At 36.8% G+C, this 22,995-nt stretch overlaps 1 protein-coding gene across 1 annotated transcript; it reads right to left on the bottom strand.

Moving 5' to 3' along the window:
* Positions 1-3,225: 3,225 nt before the first annotated feature.
* On the bottom strand, positions 3,226-22,261 carry LOC101050891 (taste receptor type 2 member 13). Its single transcript, XM_074403281.1, has one exon. It carries the CDS (start codon positions 11,780-11,782, stop codon positions 10,871-10,873), a length of 912 nt encoding a protein of 303 aa, XP_074259382.1. The 5' UTR covers positions 11,783-22,261; the 3' UTR covers positions 3,226-10,870.
* Positions 22,262-22,995: the final 734 nt, after the last annotated feature.

Raw genomic sequence — 22,995 nt, 5'->3', positions numbered from 1 at the left:
GACCAAGGAGGAGAGAAGTTTGCTGGAAATATCAAGGAGAAAGGGTCCTGGATGTCCTTATAACATGTTCACAGCTCTCAGATTCCAGACTTACAAACGCTTAGGAAGAGACACCAAAATCAGAATTGCAAGCTGATTATTTTATTGGTATATTGAACTTAGAGCATGACCATATTGTGTTTCATGGCATTTGAAACACTGTTATCTTCTTACTCATTTCCTGAAACAAGAAAACAAGGAAGATTATAGAAAAGACTTGACATGGCAGGAAATGTCTAATCCCTCACTGGTGTTACTGCAGTGAGGGAGATGCCAGCCCATCCTCTATCCCCTCTACCTCTCTCCTCTTTTGTAATATCACCTTTGTTCACTCTTTTAATGCCATTGCACATAATATGCTCTAAAGAGTTGCTTATATAAGGAATTGAAAAGATTTTGTTAAGTTGTTTATGCGTTGTTGCTGTTGGACATGTTCAGGGTTATTTTCACCAATATGGGCATGGAAACATAACCGGTAATAGTGAGAGCGTGAAACCAGTCTCCATGTCCAGTGACATGCATTGGTTAAAGAAATCACAGCCCAGCTAAAAAATCGAATAGTATACACTTGTAAAAACAAACCAAAATCACTGAAGAGATCTATATATCTTTTCGAACTCATGTATAAGGTTTCTAAGATCATCATTCAGATCTGCACATAAGGTGTGGTATCAGTTTTGAAAATACAAGCACTATATATATTTATTTAGCAATAAATATTTCAAAAAAGAAGTTCCAAAGTGTACAGAGTGATGCTTTGGAAAAGGGGCGCGGGAAGTAATTATGAGTTATCCTGTTACTATTTAGCTCCATACATTTCTATTCAGTGAAATTTTTTTTTTGTTAGCTTAATTCTGTACTAATTTAAAAGAAAGTATTTTTAAAATGATACACCATTTAACACCTGAAAGTCCAAGGACCATTTAGCAGGAATACTGGACTTGAAAGGCTGGTGTGAGGCAGGACTGAGCAAGGAGTGTTCAGGTGAGAACTTTAAATAAATGGGAGGTCTTTGAATTTGAGGAAAGAACACAGAGCGCCAGAGGGAGAACACGGTTCTACGTCCTCACTGTCAACCATTCATAGGAGAGGTAATTTGAAGACAGTGATTCTCAAAATCAGAACTGCCTTCAAGCGATTGTTTAAAAACAAGGTCTTACTATCCTGCCCCAGACTATCTGAACAAAAATCTTTAGAAATGTGTTCCTGGACAAGGCAATATTAACAGGTTTTCAATGAATTCATTGGCACAATGAAGCCGGAGAACTGTAGTAGTTGGGGCCTTTGATGGAGTTTAAACTGGAATCATACCTGTCATTGAAGCCTAGATTACTGGGGAGGCTGCTCCTGTTGTGGGGGTGGTCCTGGAGGAGGTGGTGGACCGTGGTGGTGGTGGCCTCCCTGTGGGGGTGGTCCTTGTGACCTTCCTGGAGGAGGTGGTGGGCCGTGGTGGTGGTGGCCTCCCTGTGGGTGTGGTCCTTGTGGCTGTCCTGGAGGAGGTGGTGGGCCATGGTGGTGGTGGCCTCCTTGTGGGGGTGGTCCCTGCTGAGGACCATCATCCTGGTTTCCATCACCAGGAGGGGGTCTAGGTGGGTGTCCTCCAAGAGCTGGTTTCTGATTCTCCTCATCTGGGCTCTGGTTAGAGTCCCCTTCATCTGTGTGAGTTGAAACCAGAAGAGCTGAGCTCAGAGCTGGAAGACCCTCCTGTCTTCATACCTCTCTGTGATCACCACACGACCCATGTCTCCCTGACCTGCCTCTCAACTGTCAGCCTCCCGCCTTTCCAAGCCTTCCTGATTAGAACTCCTCTTAATTCACATAAGGGTGGTTTAAAATGGAATTTCTTTGCTCGTGGTCCCAAGAATCAAGGTTGGTAGAAAACTGTTTCTATCTCTGGGGGCACTAACATCAATCAATTCCTGAGAATAAAATGATGATAAGAAGACACTGGACAACTGCATCCTTTGCAGCAGTCCCATGTCTCTACAAATGCAAATCTCACTCTCTTACTCTCCTGGTCCAAATTATTGATCAATTTTTCAGGAAAAAAAAATGGAGACAAAGTTTACTGAGAATTTATTGGGATTTACCTGATATTAGGGAGGGAACGTCTTCCTGGCTGACATCTAGAAAAGAAGTACAGGATGATGGGAAAAGTTACTTCGTGAATCTTTCAGGGCTCATAGTGTTCTATGAGGAAAAGGGACTTCTGATCACACCCTGTGCATCCCCTAAGTGACCTCATCAGCCACTGTCTGTGATGCTGCTGGAAGTGGAGGAAGACGTGAGGGGAGCACGGCTGTTACCATGCTGAGCATCAACCAGGAACTCAACATACAAGGGCCCCTGTTTGTCCTCCCTGTGATTCCTCAAGCCTTAGTGCTTATTTAGTTCAACTGCCCTGAGTATTTCAATGTCATATTTCGGGATTCTTCTGCCCTCTTCTGTAAACATGTTGCTGATGTTTGCGAGCTTTCTCAATAAAGGCCACGAGGAAAAACCATTTGGATACATATGATCCTACACATGCCATTCCCAGCACATTGAAATACTACACATAGGGGAGAGAAAAATGACAGCTTCACTCTGATTATTCTCTCCGTCTCTTTGTAGAGAGAGACAAGGTTTTTACCCAATTCTCTGTCTCTGCAGTAGCTCTGATGTGTGTTTATCTCCTTCATCAATGCCAATCCACTGTGCAGCAAGGCCAGCATCATCCCTGTATACTGAGATCAGTACAGGATCTTCACAGATGGACTTCCCTAAATCTGTCTTGCATTCTCCACTGCATCCTTTACAGCAGCTCCATGTCTCTATAAAAGCAAATCTCTCTCTCACTCCCCTGGTACAAATTATTTATTCGGTTCTATCTGTGCAATAAACAAATTATGAGACCTTGGTGAGGAATGAGGGCACAATAGGTCTTCTGATCCTTGGCATGAGAACTCTGCAGTGCCATCTGTTTTCTCATCCTCCTCTCTTCTCTCCCCCCCTCTATAGCGTGAGCTTCTACATCCCAATCAGAGTCACAAGATCTTGCCCCAATTTGTCTTACCTTCATTTAAGCTCTGAGCTGAGCTCACGGCCAGCAGGGCCACTGACAGCAGAATCACAAGCATCTTGCAGGAGGCTCTGGTGTTGCTCCCAGCTTTGTGCAAGAGAAACATGGCAGCTCCCTTTATAAAGACAAGCAGAACAATGGCACCTTTGAGCTCCCTGCAGGGTGGGCTTCATCACCTCAGAGACTGGGTTCTGCTTTCTTACTTCAGGTCAAGTGTATCCCTCACTTGTTTTGGCATTCTAGCCCAGCAGGAAGGGTTAGGTAGAATGCTGTGTTAATTAAATTTATAAAATGTTCAAGTATAACTTGGACAAAGGTTTTGACCGAACTGTGTCCAAGCAAGCAATCAGCACAGTGTCAGAATTGAACTTTAGATGTCATTTGGTTTTCAATCTCTTTGGTAGACTGCTATTCTGCTTCCCACTGTGCTTTTCGTGTCGTGTGTGTGTGTGTGTGTGTGTGTGTGTGTGTGTGTGTGTGTCAGAGGTGATAGGCAGCAATCCTACAGCTAACAGTGAAGATAGTCAATGTCTCTGACTCATTTTATAGCCTATTTCCATCTCTCATGACGTGTGTGTATGGATTTCACATTTAGCTATGTTTTTCATGCTGTAGAGATGGTCTCTGCTTATCTGTGAGGTGTGTGGACACAGCACACTCCTGGGCACACACAGAAGACAGAAAACTGCTCCACAGCCTGCTCAGGCTACAGGAATTGTCCAAGCTTCTGTGGATCTCAATCTACTCAGGCAAGCCTTGGTTCTGTACAACACTTGAAAGCTAAACAGTTGTATTTTATAAGTATCTTTAGGGATTATTAAAGCAAAACTGAACACAGAAACCACCAAGGAATTTCTAAACCTGAACAAAGTGAACATGTGGTTCCTTCAGTTAGCCACATGATGTCAAATAGCTAAGACCTCCACTTTCTCCAGAATATTCTATAGAATTTATCCTCTGCTTTATTTACCCTAAGAAATATTGTGTTCCCCACCACTGATAATTAAGTGACCACAATTTCACAATCAGCTAAGATTATTTGATATGCTTATCCAAGCCTCAACTACAGTAATTGGGCTTCTGTTTTTTACTCAGTATTTATGTTCCAAGCCTCAACTACAGTAATTGGGCTTCTGTTTTTTTACTATTTATGTCACCTGTTTCATTAGAGTGTCATTTCACACAGATGATTTTTTCTATAATATTTTAATACTCATTCTTTCTCACTTTATTTTTGGCAATTATTTGCTGATATTTAATGAGTCTAAATTAATATTTGATGTTGATATTTAATGAACCACGTGTAGTTTTCTTCCTATATCTGTTATGTTTTTTCCCCCACATGACTTTTGAAAGATGTCCTTTAATCTTCTAAGTAATGGTGTATGGTACTCCTCATTTCATTTTTGTCTGTACAGTTGGCCAACAAACTATTAAGTTTCCAAAAAGCCCTTTCAGTGTCCTGGATTGGTAGCTCTCTTCTCAGTTCGGATTGCTCCATAATACTTAGTAATTCCCTGTTCATCAATTCATAAAATATACTAGTCAGTATCACCAGTTGCCAGCAACCATTTCAGACCTGGGTAATTTTTTGCTTTTTGTGCGTGGTTACTTTTAGGTTGAGTATAGCTTAGTTGGAGGCATGGCTGGGAGGCCATTTGACAGGAAGTCATAAAGACAAGCCCCTAGACAGGTGTGCCTGAGTGGATTCTCTGCTGTGCATAGGAGGGTCTGGTCTGGCCCTTCTGAAGAGTTGCAGATAATAATACAGGACGGCTTCCTAATGGAGCTGGTTTTGCTGTAGACAGTGTTGTTCCTGTAAGGGAGCCGGGCAGATTGATATTTTCCCTGGAATAAATATAGACATATTTGAAGAGGGATTACATTCTTAACTGGCAATTCTTCTCTGGCACTGTGGGAAGTGGATCAGTTCTAGTTGGGCTTTATGAGTTTTATCATACGCAGAGCATAGTTGCTTGAGCCCACCAGATCCCACTGTGTTACTGGGATTATTGCCTCTGGTTTCACCAGGTATTGTTTTCCATGGGATCTGGAGATAAGCCGTTCTGCCTAGGTGACTTCAGGTCAACCACCATGACACAAAGGAAGGTCAGAGAAAAGGAACAAAGGAGTGCCAGCCAGATTTTGCCTGATGATGTGGGCAACTGAGCATGCTTCAGGCCTGGTGCAAGAAAGGTTTCTCCTTGGCAGGAGAGTACAGGAAAAGAACAGGTAATGCCCCTAAAGGTCACTTGCTGACACTGGAAAAGGTCCCTTCTCTTACCTTTTCCAGTGTCAGCAATCAGTAAAAGAGACTAGTGTATCAGAAACATGTAAATATCAGCTATGCACTCACCAGATACGTCAAATAGAGAGGTGATGGAAGAGCTGACAGGGACACTTTGTGAGTGAGGGTGGGTGGAAGGGAGAAGCAGGACTGCTTGTGGGGCTGGGGCACCTGGAGGTGAGTGGCAGCCCTCAGCACTTCACTTGCCTTCTGCTATGGATGTTCATATTCTGAGGTCCTGAAGGGTGGGTCTTCAACATGTGAAATTTTAGAATTCATCTCTCATAACACATCTCAACATTTTCTCAGTCTCTGACAGGTGTTTGCACAGTGGTTCAAAACCCTCACTCCCTCCAGGCTGTACCCATTAGCAGATATAATTGCCTTTACTTTCAAAATACATCCCAAATATGATTACTTCTATGATCTTTACTAAAACATGATTGTTCAGCCCATGATGCTGTCTCCTGGAGGACTTTAACAGCCTCCAGCTGGTCTTGGTGACATTCTTCTCCCAGCACATCCCATATCTGTTCCCTCACAACAGTCAGAGTGGGTATTTAAGTAGAAATTAGATTATATCACCCTTGTGCTTCAAATCCCCTGGTTTTCCTTCTGCACTTGTGATAACTTCCAAATTTCATGCCTCAGCTCTTTCGCACTCATATGCCTCACTCTTCTCTGAAGACTCGGAACCTCTCTGAATGGAACACAAAGCAGAATATTCTTCAACTTTGCCTAGCTCCAATTTGTCTGGAACGCTAAAGCATGGTTTGCCAGCAAAGATGAATACTGGCACAGTGGATAAACTTCTGCTGAGAGTGAATGAATTGTTGCTGTGGTCTAGCAGTTTATGCGAATTGGAAGAATTATTGTATTCATTGCACCAACTAAGCATTCTGATAATGCAATTAGCAAATAAACACAGTATCTCTGAGTCTTCAACTTTGCTTTGATTTGTCTAAAAGCTTTGGTTACACTATCATGGTGGTCTTCTACATTTTTAAATTTGATGTTGATGTTCCATAAATATACATTATGATTTCACAATTAATTTGCTGTATTTCTATTCTTTCCACCTATCCTAGCCAAATTGGTTATAATAGAAAACATTTGTTGAGCATTTACTGTATTCCACTTAATCATCCAAGTCATTTTATTCTGAAGATATGATTATTATTACCTTCATTTTATAGATGACGTGACATACCAATGTTCTTATAAAGTAATACGTGGAATGGAAGGCGGTAAGTTCTCAGAGCTTACTGTGCTCCACTACTTACTTGCTATTCATTCATTCATTCATTCGTTTCATTACTACAATATGAGAAGGAATGAGGTTCAAAGAAGAAACATAAGTTCTGGTATTAGGATATTATCAAGGTTAAACTTCCATAAGACTTTAACAGGTGAGGTGAGAAATATATTTTTCCTGAGTAAGTAAGTTTGTTTTAAATCATAAGCACATTTACCTAGGCTTCCATTAACCTGTTTTCCTCCTTGCCTTCATATAAAGATACTCATATGATTAATTCCTTTTTCTTGTGATTATGAAAACCCTGTTCATACAGATCCTCTATGTGCTTTCATGATATATGCAACATAGATTTTTCTGCCAAGCCATATTGGCTTTGGCAAACTTTGTGCATACCCTTTGAAATGGACCGAATGTTGATTCTCATCACAATGAATGTAAAATTTTAGAAATTCAAGAGAGAGACTGGTTAGAGATTTGTCTGTGACAGACAAATAAATCTATACCACTTGTATAGACTTAAGTCTTCTGCTTAAGAGTGTCTCCCGTGTCTTGGCCCCAGAGCTGGTATTACCAAAACAGGTCGGGGCACTGATTTCATTATCCAAGGTGTCATCCGAGTGCATGGCCTCATGACCAAGAAAATTAAGGAGTGTGGACACAAGAGGGTGAGATTGGAGCAAAAGTTTAATAAGCAAAATAGGAAAGCTCTCTGCAGTGGAGAGGGGAGTCCAAGTGGATTGCCTTTTTTGCGGTCAAATCCACAGGCTTTTATAAGAAATTGCTCTTATGTCAGTAGCTATTTTTCTTATCTATAAAATTGTCAGCTGGGTGGATTGGCTCACGCCTGTAATCCCAGCACTTTGGGAGGCTGAGGTTAGTGGATCACGAGCTCAGGAGTTTGAGACCAACCTGGTCAACATGGTGAAACCCCATCTCTACTAAAAGTAGAAAAGAAAATAGCTGGGCATGGTGACTAGCACTTGTAATTCACCTAATTGGGAGGCTGAGATAGGTGAATTGCTTGACCCGGGGAGATGGAGGTTGCAGTGAGCCAAGATTGTGCCACTGCACTCCAGTCTGGGCTACAGAGCAAGACTGTCTTGAGGGGTCAGGGGAAAGGGTGTCTGCACAACTCCCTCTTATACATGTAGTTTTCTAAAGAAGGATTTTGTTAAAGTGATTAATGAATGACTCACTTTGTTTAGATAAACACGTATGTCTTATCTTAGAGAAAAGATTTTGCTCCTCCTGCTTATGAACCAAAAATTACTACTGTATTTTGTTGATTTCAAAGTGCACGTTTCTACAGCCATCTGATGTTTGACAAAGTTGACAAAAATAAACAATGGGGAAAGGACACCCTATTCAATAAAAGGTGCTAGGATAGCTAGGATAACTGGCTAGCCATACACAAAAGAATAAAACTGAACCTTACTTTTCACCTTAAACAAAAATTAACTCAGGATGGATCAAAAATTTAAGTATAAGACTCCACACTACAATAATCCTGGAAGAAAACTCAGGAAACACCATTCTAAACATTGGCCTTGAGGAAGAATTTGTGACTAAGTCATAAAAAGCAATTGCAATAAAAAACAAAAACTGACAAATAGGACCTAATTAACTAAAGCGCTTCTGCATACATCAAAAGAAACTATCAATAGAGTAAATAGACAACCTGCAGAATGTAATATTTGCAAACTAGGCATGCAATAAAGGTCTAATATCCCAAATCTATGAGGAACTGAAACAATTGAGCAAGCAGAAAACAAACAACCCCTTTAAAAATGGGCAATAAATATGACAGGCACTTCTCAAAAGAAGACATACAAGCAGCCAACAAACATTTAAAAATACTCAACATCACTAATCATTAAGAGACATGCAAATCAAAACTATACAGAGGTACCATCCCACACCAGACAGAATGGCTACTACAAAAAAATAACAAAACAAAACAACAACAATAATAATAAATAAAAAAGATGCTGGTGAAGCTGCAGAGCAAAGGGAAAACTTATACGCTGTTGGTGGGCATGCAAATTGCTTCAGCCACTGTAAAAAGCAGTTTGGAGATTTCTCAAAGAACTTAAACTACCATTCAACCTAGCAATCCAATTACTGGGTATATGTTCACAAGAAAATAAATCATTTTACCAGAAAGACATTCCAACTGATCCATTAAAAAATCCTTGAATTTTAAAAGCAAAATAAGTAAAAAATAATTTTCTTGCAGAAAAAAAATTCACTATTGAACTTCATCAAAAGTTTTTAATGTCCTCTCTTTGAAAGACACTGTAAAGAAAATGAAATCACAATCCTCTGGCTGGCAGAAAATATTTATAAAACTTATGCCTGATGAAGAACTTATATTCAGACTGATAAGGTTTGACTGTGTCCCCACCCAAACCTCATCTTGTATTGTAGCTCCTGTAATTCCCACATGTTGTGGGAGGGACTCAGTGGGAGACAGTTGAATCATGGCGGCTGGTTTCCCCCATGCTGTTCTTCTGGTAGCTAATAAGTCTCATGACTTTTTTATGTTTTCATAAGGGGTTTCCCCTTTCACTTGCTCTCATTCTTTCTTGACTGCTGCCACGTAATATGTGCCTTTCACTGTAAGGCCTCTCCAGCCATGCAGAACTGAATCAATTAAACCTCTTTTTCTTTGTAAGTTACCCAATCTTGAGTATGCCTTTATCAGCCTCATAAAAATGGACTAATGCAAAGACTACATAAAGAAATTTTACAACTCAGTAATAAAAAACAGAAAGCCACAAATCAAGCTAAGTAACTGGCAAAAGGTTTAAACAAACATTTCATAAAAAGAGATTTTATGAATGACCCAAAGCACATGAAAAAACATTCAGCCTCATTATCCATCAGGAAAATGTGAATTAAAACTATGATGAGATGCCATTACATTCTAACTAGAATGGCCAAAATAAAAAACAAAATGAAACAGAGCATGTACCAAGTGTTGGCCAGAATGTAAAATAACTGAAACATTTGTATATTGCTAGCAATAATATGAAATGGTGCAACCACTCTACAGAATTCTGGCAGTTTTTTTTTTAAAACATACACTTACCTTATGATTTGACAGTTTTACTGATAGGTATTTACTCAAGAGTGATGAAACTGTATATCCAGAAGAAGAGACACACATGAATGTTGATACCAGTTTTATTTATAATGGCCAATAATTGAGAACCATTCAAATGTTCACTAATAGGAAAGAGAAATGTTTTAATGTGGTATATCCAATACTACTCAGGAGTACTGCTCAGGAGCAAACTACTGATCAGGACAACAAAATAAATGAACCTCAAAAACATTATCCTGAGTTAACGAAGCCTCATACATAACAGTACACACACTATGACTCTGTGTGTGTGTGTGTGTGTGTGTGTGTGTGTGTATGCATAAAATTCTAGAAATCAAAGAACTCTCTTATAGTTACCAAAGCAGATAAGTAGTTGCTTGGAAGGAAGGGCTGGTGAGGAGAGGCTGGACTGCAAAGGGCATTGGCGCTGTGGTCACACAGGTGTACACATTGTCAAAACTCTAAAATGTGCGCTAACATGTTGCGTTATATGTAAATTCTACTTCAGTAATATTTATTTTAAAAGGCATAATATAAAATATGCATGTACACATATACACAATATAGTCTCTAAAAAGCAAAGTTATCTTTTCATGTGGCAGTTATTCACATTAAACTTTTTAACCCTCTCAATTCTCTCAACCCATCAGTGTAGTAATGGTTCCAGCTTCAAACTTCCCTTATTTCTGTTCCAAATAACTGTTCTAGTTATCCATAATTTACGATTTAAATGGGAGTACATGATACAAGAAAATAATTACCTCAATTACTCGTCCCAATGAGTGATTTAGAATTGACAGCCACTGCCAAACAAAAAGTTGTAGATTTACAATTAACATAAGTATTCTGTAGTATATATTTTTAATTTACAGTAGAATCTACCAATGATTTCCTCAAATAAGTTTCAAATTCCTGATAATGTAGAAATACACATCATAAATTCATAATATTCTTAATTAACTTGCAATTATCAAGAAGAGTTTTAAAATTTGCAATAACCGTCACAATAGAATAAACCAGGAAAATATAAAATATCTTTTAAACTCCTCATAGACTCCTGTTTCTTTATACAACATACCATAATCTATAGGCTGAATGACTTACGAAATTGTGGGTTCCTCATCGTTTAGCCCATACTTTAGCTGCCACCGAAAGAGAGGCCTGTCTTAACTTAGGGTTTCCTAGAATCAGAAGAAAAGAATGGCTTGAAGGATAGAAAACTCCAATTGTCTGACAAAGCATCTGAAGCAGTTCCTTCTGATATACCTCAGAAAGCCATGACATGAACATAGATAGACAGAAACTGACATAGAGTAAAAGGAATGAGATCACAATTTTCAAGGCATTTATGTGGGCCTTGGTCCTGGGGTCTCTCTGTCCTTTGTAACTGAGCTGCATTTTCTGGAGATGTTTCCACAGGGAGAAAATTAACAGGAGAAAAGAGATGAAGGCCACAGTAAATGGTGTTAGACTGAACATAGTCATAGTGAATTTGACCGACACTGAAAGTGTTGCAAAGTCACTCATACTGAAATTCCAAGATGTGTTTCTTTCACATCGATACAGCCATTCTTTAATATGAATGTTTATTTGGATCAGATTTAAAAATAAGAAGACCAAGGTTCCTAGCAGTATCATCAGAATCACTTTGTTTACTCTCCACTTCAAATAGAGAAAAGCAGGGCAAGAGAAACTGGATATTTTGAGCAAATAAAAGATGCTGAGGATTGTAGCAAGCCAGAGACTGAAGTGATTAGTAACTGTCCAGCTAAAAAGAGCAATTGTTAAAGCTGTTCCATCCGTAAGTCTGGCTGGATGATGCAGAACTACAAACCAATTTATTAGTATTTCCCAAAGCAGCCCAATTCTGGAGATTGCCAAGATAATGAGGATTTGATCAACTGAGGACAGCCCTCTTTTACTGACCCATTCAATGCAGTTTATCAGTACTATGAATCCATTGCTCAAGTTTCCAATTATGAATTCTGCAATTATTATAAGAGTGAAGATACTCTGCAGGACACTTTCCATGTCAAAACAGAGAATGTTCAAAGTCTAAAGTCACCGCTGGTTATTCACTGATCTAAAATGTTATTCATATTTTTTAGTGTACAGTGAAATTCTTCTTCCTTCTCTTTTTTCTTCTCCTTCTTTCATTGTTGGCTCAATGTCAAAGCAGAAATCTCTAAAGTTTGCCGATTAATCTTCACATGGCTGTTCTGGTGAAATCTTTATTTTTCTTCAATTTCTCTGCTGAGCCCTAGATAAGATATGTATGTTTTCACCATCGACAGAAATAGTTCATAGATGATTATGAAGCAAACTTAAACTCACATTTGCAACCATGCAAATAAAGATATATTCTCTTTCATTGTTTTGTACTTTTTGCCTTGTCTGAGCTGTAGAAAATTTGAATCAACCAGCTTAAGTTCTGAGTACAAATACTGCATGATTCGTCAAATATGCAGCTAAACGAAGCTTTTATGGCTAATAGCATAGCCAATGAAGATTTATAAAACATGCAAAGACAGATCTACACTATTTCAAAAGAGTGCTCAATTTCTTGTGGAGCTAAAGCTGCTGGATCTTGTCAATACTGTGACTGAAGAGAAGCTCATCTACAGAGCATCCATCTTTCTCATTCCCTGCCTCTTCACTAATTAGCAGTGCTCACCACCATTCCCCCATAGGTACCAAACGCCTTCATATTTTACCCACTTTCCCCCTCGTATTTCTTTTCTAAACTTAAAAGTGAATAAAAAATAAATTTTACAAAATTAGTAACAGGTACCAAAGAAAGCAGTACTGCATTATGTCATAACTTACAAAACTGACAACCAAGCAAACAAACAGATGTACTGGTGCCCCCTTATCCATGAAGGATATGTTCCAAGACCCCCAGTGGATGCCTAAAACAGCGGTTAGTACCAAACTCTATATATAATAAATGTTTTCCTTTATTCGCCTACATATGATAAAGTTTAATATATAAATCAAGCACAGTATATGTTTACAAAAATAACTAATAATAAAATTGTAGAATTAAAACAACATATTGTAATAAAAGTTGCCAGAGGTGGTGGCTCATGCCTGTAATCCTAGCAGTTTGGGAGGCTGAGGCTGGAGGATGGCTTGAGCCCAAAAGTTTGAAACCAGCCTAAGCATCATAAGGAGACTCTGTCTCTAAAATAAATAAAAACTCAAAAAATAGAGTAAAAAAAATGTTAAAAGTGTTACATATTGTGGCATCTCTCACTCTCTCCAGATACCTTACTGTATTGTACACACATATTTTTGTACTGTTGTGAACCTTGGGTAACTGAAACTGCAGATAAGGGTAGACAACTGTGTTTACTGTGAAAAGTCAAGGTTCCTCAACCCACCCCATTCTTTCAAAAAATACCAAAAAAATAAAAATAAAAATTTTGCAAATGTGGAGATTTAAGAAAGATTGTCTGGTTCAAAATTAATGTAAATAAAATACTCTGTTATCTTGATTATAAGATAATGAGCAGCTATTTTGCTGGAGGAAGAAAAAACTATTTTTGTGAATTATAAATATTTGTATTTTATTATGCAAGCAATCTTTATTGGGTGATCTACATACAGAATACTAAATATTTTCAAAATAATTTAATTGCATCATGTTTGGTGATTGGCAAGTTTCAAGTATAACTTAGAGTAGCTAGGTAAATACTTTCCATTTTGTTGTTAGGATTGTATATTTGTCAAGATAGAATAGAAAATATCTCCTTTAACAGAGCTTTATATACTTATGCCCTTTAAATATCTAGCCATGTGGTATGTGATCTTCCATTTGCACTCTTGACCCAGGTCTGAAGAGATTTTTTATACTTTTGCATTTTATACTTTTGCATTCCTATCTATCTAGAGAAAAGAGTTTGGAGATGCCAGTCCCAACTTGTTAATACTCAATATCTGCAAAAATAGGTCACCTGAGGAATGGGACAGTGCTTGCATAAGAAAAAAATACCATAGTTCTTTAGAACTTGTGGCATAACACATGACAAAGACCTAGAGAATGGATAGTAGGCTTGTGGTTCTGAGCTGTATGTTCCTGGTGTGTTTCCATAAAATATTTAAAAATATAAATTTAATCTTACACACGGTCTCTGACTTTTATAAGAGAAAGAGAATCGATGCTAGGGAAAAATCACAGAATGACTTTTTCAGCAGATGGAAGTGAAAAGAAAAATGAAGCAAAGGGCAGAAAGAGAACACTATCAAAAGTTTGACTATGTAAAGTATTTTTTAAGCCACTGATAGATTCAGTTTACCAATGTTTTAGAATATGTGCATCTATGTTTATAAGGAATATTTTCAATTTTCATTTCCCATATTGTGCCTATCAGGATTTGGTATTAAGATTTAGCTAATCTCATATCATTTGTTTAGAAATATTTCTTTTCTCTTTTTCATTTTTACTGCCTATTATTGTTATATATAACAAATATAGAACATTTTATGAAGTATGAATGCTATATTATAAAGTGCACACTAATTTAAACACCTCTCATGTCCAGAAAGGGAACTTTGTTAACCCCATAATACCTTATATGCTCCTTTCTAATCATAACCCCGTCTTCGTTCCAAAAATAACAACTATCTGCGATTCAAATTACTTTATGGTTTAACTTTGTGAATTTTACATTCGAACATGTATCCCTACCCACTAGCTTGGTTTTGCCTGGTTTTGGATTGCAAATGAATGGAATAACACTGTATATACTCTTTTTAATAAAATTTAACCATTTTTTAATGAATATTATGTTTTTAAAATTAATCATGTTGCATGTGGAGACAAATTATTTATTTAAATACTACATAGTATTAATAAAATAATTCACAATTTATCTAGTCTAGTAGAAACACAAAATTGGGTTGTTTTAAGTTTGGAGACTATGATGATGGTGATGCTACAAACATTCTTTAACATGTAACTTATTATTGGATTACTCAGCATACATTTCTATGATCTTGACCTGAAACTATTCTGTTACCTATTTCTTCTGGTCTGGTTTTGGCAGTTACAATTTTCTAGACATTTGCCAGTTTCAACTATTTATATTTTTACGTAATTTTGATTATAACATCATCTTATTAAAATTTTGATACCAACAGACTATATCCTTTAATTTCTTCATATTATTTGCTTTTCTTTTCATAATTTATCTTACCAGAAGTTTGCCTGTTTTCTTAGTCTATTCAAATCTGTCTTGGTTGATTGTTTCAAATGTGTTATCTTTCACTAATTTTCCCTCTTATATTGTTATTTAATTATTTTTACTTCCTTTGAGTATGTTTGCTGTTATTTTCCTGGTATATGTTTTTCTGTAAGAATTTTTAATCATTTTTCACAAGGTTTTATTATATTTTATTATACTTAATTTTAAATTTTTCTAATTTTTATTGTGATTTTTTTCCACCATGGACTATTTTTAAAACATATGTTTAAGTTTCCATTTACATAGAATTTTATTTGCTAAAATTTATGTTATGCATATATGGTCAATTTTAATAAATGTTTTGTGTTTGCTGAAAGTAATGTGTATCCTGCAGTTTGGGGGTGCAGTGTTTCATACATCCACTACATCTATTTGTTAGTCATATTTTCTAAATCCTATTTATCTTTTCTGAGTTTTGTCTTTTTATTCTATTATTTGTTGATATTTAATGTTAAACTATTCTATTAATATAGGCTTATCTATTTCTTTTAGAAGTCCTGTCAACTTTTACTTTACATATTTTGATGCCATGCTGATTAGTGCATAGAGCATTGGAATTGTAGTATCTTCATGGCAAATATACCCTCTACTCACATGAAGTGACATTATCTATTCTAATGTTTTTTCTTAAAATCTATTTTACATATATTAAAATAATTATATTAGCTTATTTTTGTTAGTGTTTCATGGTGTGAAGCCTTATAATGCTTTAAGCCTTATATTGTTTAAAGTGTCTGATATTAAGTCCAGAGAGAAAAGCACAGGGGTGAAGAAAACAATCAAATATAGCAAATATAAGATGCAGCAGACCAGACAAAAACTGATTTGTTTCCTTGTGTGTAAAGCTGACTGGAATTAAGCAGACTAAAAAACTGAGTTTCTGAAAAAGTTGTGCTTCTGAAAGAAACACCAACCAAAACTAGGTCCCATATGACCAAGTAAATTAAAATGAAGGCCATTCCTGAAGAATCCCTAGGCAGATAAAGTCACTTAGGTCACATATGACCCTAAAACTCCTTGATTTACAAAGGTAAGCAAAAACTAACTTGAGCTATTTTTTATAAATGCCGATATTAAGGAAAACAGAACTTAAACTCAACTAATCAAAGACAGCCAACAGGACAGCCAAACGTTTGATTGGTTAGCTATAAAGGTGCCCTATTTGGTCTATCCTGTCTTCTGCTTTTCTCCTGTGTCTGTCCTCTAAAAGTGTCCCCACTGTATTCCCTCAGTAAATCTCCTGAACCACCTCAGGTTGAAGCTTTCCAATTTATGAACCATCATTTGCAAATAGACTTTTAAAAACCTTTAGTGTGCCTTAGTTTACCTTATTAACACATGTAGCTAAAACTCTGTATTAGTCTGTTCTCATGTTGCTAATAAAAACATACATGAGACTGGGTAATTTATAAAAGAAAGAGGTTTAGTGGACTCACAGTTCTACATGGCTTATCAGGCGTCACAATCACAGCGAAGACAAAGAAAGAGCAAAGGGACATCTTACATGGTGGCAGACAAGAGGGTGTGTGCAGGGCAATGCTCCTTTATAAAACCATCAGATCTCATGAGACTTACTTTTTCATTGTCACAAGAACAGCATGAGAAAGACCTACCCATATGATTCAGTTGCCTCCCCAGGGTCCCTCCCATGACACATGGGAATTATGGGAGCTACAAGTCAAGATGAGATTTGGGTGGGGACACAGCCAAACCATATCAAGCCCTATTCCAGAGATATAGTTTAACATGTTATGAAGACAAATGGGAGACCACAGACAATACAAGAATCCATTGAAGATTACACTTTTCTTACTAGTTTTAAAACTACATCTTTTTTTATGCAACTTAATATTTTTCCCCAACTCAGAACATTTCCCTGTCTTTCAGGGAGACATATCACAGCCAGAGAATCATAGAAAATAACAGGAACAACCACATAAACAAGTATGTAAACAAAAATGTAAAAGGACCAGTCAGAAACACAAGCAAACTATCATTCTCCCCATTTTACCAGTGCTATAAAGACCTGAAAAGATCTGCCACAGAAATGCATTAGTGTTCTTATCAGCAAATATATTTGAGCCAGGGACAGTGGCTCACACCTATACTCCCAGCATTTTGGGAGGCCGAAATGGGAGGATATCTTGAGCCCAGGAGTTTGAGACAAGCCTGGACAACATACACCATCTCTCTAGAAAATAAGATATAAAATAAAATAAACTAGCTGGGCATGGTGGTGCACACCTGTAGTCCCAGCTACTTGGAAGGCTGAGGTAGAAAGTGCTTGAGCCTGAAAGGTCCAGGCTGCATTGAGCCATGCTTATGCCACTGCTCTTCAGCCTAAGTGACAGTGTGAGACACATATATATGTATACATTTAAATGAATGTATGCATTGGTGAGACTCATATATACAGGTATGTATGTATTTGTACATAGGAGATAAGCTGGTGAGAATGAGGTCATTGAATCAGATATTCTGTTCCTTGTCAATTAAGTCAATGATGAATTCCATAGTTAATACCACCATGAAAATGTCCTCTTCTATACCTGGCTTCTCTTCAGAGAGAAAAATTCCTCACCTTATAATAATTTCTTATTTTCAACTAAGGAATTAACATAATAATTAAGGGATATATTTAATATATATTGTCTTAGTATTTCTCTCTTACTGTGTCCATTAATTCCATTGTTTATTGCTAATTTGTTGTTAGATGCATTAAAAGATCAGTTCTTCTGTAGAATCAGGTCATATCAATCTTTATGAAATCAGAGCAATCATCATTCAAATGATTCAGCAGGCAATTTTCATACTAACAAATATTTTATTCTTCTATAAGAGCAACAGGTGATAATTTTCCATATTCTGAAGAGTACCCAATAAAGTCTAGTGTTCTCAGTTGCAATTATGAACAGTTTTCCTATCACCATGTTCACTTTTTACTTCACCCTAAACTGCAATTTATGAACACATTACAGTCCCCAGTTAGGGAACTAACAGGACATTGAAGAATGACTTTGGCAGGAGAGTTCTGAATCTATAGGTGGCAATCCAGCATCACCATCACTATCAGCAGTATAATTAATCCGATTTTTAAATCACTTAGTAGCAGGAATGAACTCAAAACCAGCAGCAGTGAGTGAGTTCTTGTTCTGTTGAGACTGAATTCATGTTCACGCAAGTGTTTCTGCAAGACTCAGTGTTTACGGTGTCAGAGTGCTCCTCAGGTTTTGCCTCTTCCTAAGTGTCCCCTTCCCCTTTGACCTTCTGTCATGTCCCTCATGATGATGTCATGATGATGATCACGTCATGATGATGCTGTTAGTGATGGTGATGCTGGATTTCCACCTCTAAATTCAGAAATCGCCTTCCAACGACATTCTTCAATGTCCTGTTAGTCTCCTAACTGGGGACTGTAACGTGTTCACAAATTGCAGTTTAGGGTGAAGTAAAAAGTGAAAACAGTGATAGGAAAAATCTGTCCATAATTGCATCTGAGAACACAAGACCTCATTGGGTACTCTTTTGAATATGGAAAATTATCACCTGTGGCTCTTATAAAAGAAAGAAAATATTTGTTAGTATGAAAATTGCCTGCTGAATTGTTTGAATAATAATTGCTCTGATTTCATAAAGATTGATATGACCTGATTCTACAGAACTGATCTTTTAATGCAATTAACAACACATTAGTAATGAGCAATGGAATTAATGGACATAGTAAGAGAGAAATACTGAGACAATATATATTAAATATTAATCCCTTAATTATTATATTAATCCGTTAGTTGAAAATAAGAAATTATTGTAAGATGAGGAATTTTCTCTCTGAAGAGAAGTCAGGTATAGAGGAGGACATTTTCATGGTGGTATTAACTATGGAACTCATCACTGACCAAATTGGCAAGGAACAGGATACAGTATCTACTTCAATGACCTCATTCTCACCAGCTTATCTCATATGTACAAATACATACATAGCTGTATATGTGAATCTCACCCATGTGTACATATATGTAAATGTATACATATATATGAGTCTCACTCTGTCACCCAGGCAGAAGGTCAGTGGCATAAGCATGGCTTAATGCAGCCTGGACCTTTTGGGCTCAAGCAATCCTTTCACTTCAACCTTCCAAGTAGCTGGGACTATAGGTGTGCACCAACATGTTCAGCTATTTTATTTTAATATTATTTTGTAGAGAAGTGGTCTCTCTATGTTGTCCAGCCTTGTCTCAAACTTCTGGGCTCAAGATATCCTCTCATTTCGGCCTCCCAAAATGCTAGGGTTATAGGTGTGAGCCACTGTGCCTGGCTCAAATATATTTGTTGATGATAGCAGTAATCCATTTCTCTGAGAATTCTTTTGAGGTAGCACTGGTAAAATGGGGAGAATGGTAGTCTGCTTGCATTTCTGACTGGTCCTTTTACATATTTACCACCTACCTCTATTTTTCTCTGTCTTGGTGAGAGCCCAGTCCTTCCACTAACACTTTTCATAGCTAGCATGACAATTTATGTGGTTGTTACTGTTATTTTCTATGATCTTCTAGCTGTGACAGGTCTCCCTGAAAGACAGGGAAATGTTCTGAGTTGGGCAAAGAATATGTCTCATAAAAAAAGATGTAGTTTTAGAACTAGTAAGAAACGTGAAAATTTCAAGAGATTCTTACATTGTTTGTAATGTCCCATTTGTCTTCATAATATGTTAAACTATATCTCTGGAATAGGGTTTGATATGGTTTGGCTGTGTCTCCACCCAAACCTCATCTTGAATTGTAGCTCCCAATATTCCCATGTGTCATGAGAGGGATCCTGGGGGAGGCAACTGAATCATGTGGGTGGGTCTTTCTCATGCTGTTTTTGTGTTAATGAATCAGTCAGTCTCATGAGATCTGATGATTTAATAAAGGGGAGTTTCCCTGCACACACTTCCTTGTCTGCTGCCGTGTAAGATATCCCTTAGCTCTTTCTTTTCCTTCCCCCATGATTGAGAAGCATCCTAAGCCATGTAGAACTGTGAGTCCATTAAACCTCTTACTATTATAAATTACCCAGTCTCATGGTTTAGCTCAACATGTGTTAAAAATGTAAACTAAGGCACAGTAAAGTTTTTTTTTTTTTTTTAAGTTTATTTGCAAATGATGGTCCATAAATTGAAAAGCTCCAAACTGAGGTGGTTCAGGAGCTCTACTGAAGGAATGCATGTGGACGCTCTTATAGGACACACACAGGAGAAAAGCAAAACACAGGACAGACCAAATAAAGCACGCTTATAGCTAACCAATCAAATGTTTGGCTATCCTGTTAGCTGTCTTGATTGGTTGAGTTTAAGTTCTGTTTTTCTTTATTATAGGCATTTATAAAATATAGCTCAAGTTAATTTTTGCTTACCTTTGTAAATCAAGTAGTTTTAGGATCATATGAGACCCAACTGGCTTTGTCTGCATAGGGTTTCCGCAGGTCTGGCCTCCATTTTAATTTGGTTGGACACATGTGACCTAGTTTTGACTGGCATTTCTTTCAGAAGCACAATTTTTTCAGAAACTCAGTTTTTTAGTCTACTGAATTCCAGTCAGCTTTACACATAAGCAAACAAATCACAGTTTTTGTCTGGTCTGCTGCTTCTTATATTCGCTGTATTTGGTTGTTTTTTCACCCCTGTGCTTTTCTCTCTGGACTTAATATCAGATACTTTGAGCATGTGAAGGCTTTATTGGGAAAACCAGATATTTAATCACTCTGCCTTGATGTTACCTTGTCAAACTGAATGAATAGTTAACTGTAGATTGAACCTTTGTCTATAAATGTAATCCAGCCAAAACTTTTAGCATAGATGTAACAACCATACCCTTGAGATAATCTTAGCCTAAAGGCTGAGTTTTAACTAGGCTTAGAAACTCAAATACTATTCAGTGTTGAGAAGCAATTCCATCGTCATCATCTTAGTCTCCGAACTCAAAACAACCCATCTTTGTGTTTCCACTAGACAAACTGTGAATTATTATTCCATTAATGCTATGAATCAATTGAATAAATTATCTATCTCTATGTGCCACATGATTAATTTCTAAAGCAAAATATTGATACAAAATAGTTACATTCAAAAAGAATATGTACCGTATTACTCCATTCATGTGCAATCCAAAACCAGGCAAAACCAAGCTAGTGCTTAGGGATACATATTTAAATGTAAAATATACAAAGTTAAACAATAAAGTGATTTGAATTGCAGATAGTTGTTACTTCTGGAATGAAGACAAGGCTTATGATTAGAAAGCAGCATATAAGTTGTGTTTACAAAATTCTCTTTCTTCACATGGGAGGTGTTTAAATTAATGTGCACTTTATAATATAGCACTTATACTTCATAAAATGTTCTGTAATTGTTATATCTAAAAAAAAAGGCAGTCAAAATGAAAAAAAATATTTCTAAATAAATGATATGAGGTTAGCAAAATCTTAATACCAAATCCTGATAGGCACAATATGAGAAATAAAAATTAAATATCAATATTCCTTACAAATGTAGATGGAAATATCCTAATACAACATTGGCAAACTGAATCCATCAGTGGCTTAGAAAATACTTTACATAGTCAAACCTTTTATAGTTTCCACTTCCAGCCCTTTGCCTCCTTTTCCTTTTCAATTTACACAGCTGAAAAGTCTGTGATTTTTTTCCAATACATTCTCTTTCTCTTATAGAAGTGAGAGACTACATGTCTTTGATGAAATTTATATTTTTAAATGTTTTCATTTGTGAAAACACACCAGGAATATGTACCTCAGAACCACAAGACTGCTATCCATTTTCTATGTCTTTGTCAAGTGCTATGGTCACAAGTTCTAAAAAACTGTGTTTATTATTTCATATGCAAGCACCGTCCCATCCCTCAGGAGCCCCTTTTGTGCAGATTTGGGGTATTATAAAGTTGTGATCAGCATCCCCAAATTCTTTTCTCTAGATAGATGGAAATACCACCCTAAATGAAAAAGATCTCTTATAAGATCTCTTCAGGCCTGGGTCAAGTGTGCAAATGGAAGAAGACATGCCTTATAGCTAGATATTTAAAGGGCATAAATATACAAAGCTAACAAACTATAAAAGGAGATATTTCCTCTTCTGTCTTGACAAATATACATCATAGCAAAAAAAAAAAAAGGAAAATATCTACCTATTTTAAGTTATATTTGAAACTTGCAAATCATCAAACATGATGAAATTGTTTTGTAAATTTTTTAGTGTTGTATAGATTACCCAATGAAGATTGCATGAGTAATAAAATACAAACATTTATAATTCACAAATTACGTGTTTATTAAATAAAAATTGCTTTGTCTTCATCCAGCAAAATGGCTACTTAATCTTATAATCAAGATAACAAAGTGTTTTATTTACATTAATTTTGAATTATACAATTTTTCTTGAGTCTCCACGTTTTCAGAATTTTCATAATTCACTTTTTTTTGGTATTGTTTGAAAAAGTGGGGTGGGGTAAGAAATCTTGACTCTTCACAATGAACAAAGTAGTTTCCCCTTCTCTGCGGTTTCAGTTACCCAAGGCCAACCACAGTCCAAAAATAGGTGTCTACAGTAAGCTATCTGGAGAGAGTGAGCGACACCATACTATATAAAACTTTTAACTTTTTTTAAACTTTTTTAAAAAAAATTATTTATTTTAGAGACAGGGTCTCCCTATGTTGCCCAGGCTGGTCTCAAACTTTTGGGCTCAAGCAATCCTCCTGCCTCAGCCTCCCAAACTGCTAGGATTACAGGCATGAGCCAACACCCCTGGCAACTTTTATTATGGTATATTGTTTTAATTGTTCTATTTTATTATTACTTGTTTTTGTAATCTTTAATGTGCTTGATTTATACATTAAATTTAATGTATTTATACATTTAAATTTTCATAGGTGCACATAGGAAAAAATATATTGTATATAGAGTTTGGTACTAACCGCTGTTTTAGGCATCCACTGGGGGTCTTGGAA

Source organism: Saimiri boliviensis, chromosome 7, assembly GCF_048565385.1.
Source record: "Saimiri boliviensis isolate mSaiBol1 chromosome 7, mSaiBol1.pri, whole genome shotgun sequence".
Lineage (NCBI taxonomy): Eukaryota > Metazoa > Chordata > Mammalia > Primates > Cebidae > Saimiri > Saimiri boliviensis.
This window is presented reverse-complemented; position numbering and strand designations above follow the sequence as displayed.